We start from the raw sequence: 1,584 nt of genomic DNA on the forward strand, positions 1-1,584 counted from the left end.
ATATTCATATTCATATTCATATTCATATTCATATTCATATTCATCATATGCTACATGATTGAGCTAATGTTCACCGTTAGCTGCTGTTGGTTGTTGCTTGTAGCCGACGCTACAACCTTTATTCTAAAATCATCAGATCATCGGTCGAGACTACAGACGAGTTTCAACAGACACCAGAGAAATATAATAAACAAACTGTCTGTGTGTGATTGCATAATTTTACACTTTTATAGAGTGGCCATTCTACCCTCCTGGCTTTTATTTTGAAATATTTACCCTTACATCCATCCTTTCTTTATTCTTCAACTTGTCAAAATCCAAATTGGGCCATTTCTTCCCATTTGACGTTCTTGTTTTTCATTTTTTTTAAATCTGAGAACAGAAACATAAAAAAGGTTTTTTCATTTTTGGTTTAAAACAAAAAGCGACCATCCTCAATGTACACCATTCTCTTTCACCCCTAAAGGCTTGCATTTCAGAGTTTAACCAATTCATTCAGTTCGTTTGCAGAGGTGGAGTAAATAAGTGTGATGATGAACTTTTACAGACAATCAATAGAAAAACATCTTGCTTTTATTTATTTTAATTAACTAATTAATGTGCTCTGGAAATAAAGTTGACTTGACATCAGAAATACAAATGTGGCTAGATAATGAAGACTGGAACAGGCCTAAATACAAAGGATTACAGTAGTCCAGTGGAGTTGTGATGAAGGCGTGGATTACTTTCTCCATATCATGGAAGGACAGAAGTGTGGAAATGGTTCTTGACCGATAGAAACAATTTTTAACAACAGAGGTGATGTGTTTAGTGTGAGGTACAGCTGTGAATCATCAGCATAGAAATGACAGGAGCTGTTAGACTTTCTAATGGTGTTTCCAAGAGGGAGCATGTGATCTCTGTGACGTTACAGGGACCGTCGGTCTCTCCTGATCACTGTGACCAGAGGGGTTTGGTGAATGAGGTGGTGATGTCTTTCATACCACATCTATATCAGTTACCACATCCTGAACGCTGAGCACAACCTGTCCCCACAGGATGATGTCATCTCCCCCTCCTCTACATCAGAGGATGATGATGAGAAGAAGCAGAAGAAGCTGAACAGGAAGAAGATCAAAAGAAAGATCTCGAAGTTCTTCAGGTTGAAGTTGGAGAAGGACAAAGAGGGGCATGGATCTAAGAAACCCACCACACTGTCATTTAGCAAAGACCCGGAACCTGAGACCATCGTCTCTCCCAGTAAGATCCTAAAATTTAATCTGCACACTATAATATTCTGGACTCTGAAGCCAAAGTGTTATTTTTTTTACAACCTGTGTTTTGTCTGCATGTGAACACACTGACACAGCTACAACAGAGAGTTAAATGAAGGTTTATATCTCATGTCACTTGTAATGTTGTGCTGAACGTAGACCACCCACCTGAGTTCTACGATGAGGTGGCTGAGAAGCTGGAGAAGATCGCCCAGAGGTCCACCAGCATGAAGAGACCCAGCCCCCCAGCCCGGCCTCCCCCAGGTAAATATAGACACACACACATGCATGCACGCACACACAGTCTCTCTCTCTCTCTCTCTCTCTCTCT

General features: G+C 40.4%; 1 protein-coding gene across 1 annotated transcript in view; it reads left to right on the forward strand.

The window, feature by feature from the left end:
• Positions 1–971: 971 nt before the first annotated feature.
• LOC147819603 (uncharacterized) overlaps positions 972–1,584 on the forward strand; it is a gene marked incomplete at its 5' end in the record, with an annotated part of 4,638 nt that continues 4,025 nt past the window's right edge. The window contains 2 exons of the mRNA XM_087172078.1: positions 972–1,239; positions 1,413–1,549. Of these exons, the coding sequence (XP_087028204.1) occupies positions 972–1,239; positions 1,413–1,549 (405 nt within the window). The remainder of the gene's footprint in view (positions 1,240–1,412; positions 1,550–1,584) is intronic.

This window comes from Seriola lalandi, unplaced genomic scaffold (assembly GCF_002814215.2).
Source record: "Seriola lalandi dorsalis isolate HSWRI2012SDOR001 ecotype SW California unplaced genomic scaffold, Sedor1 jcf7180002051967, whole genome shotgun sequence".
Lineage (NCBI taxonomy): Eukaryota > Metazoa > Chordata > Actinopteri > Carangiformes > Carangidae > Seriola > Seriola lalandi.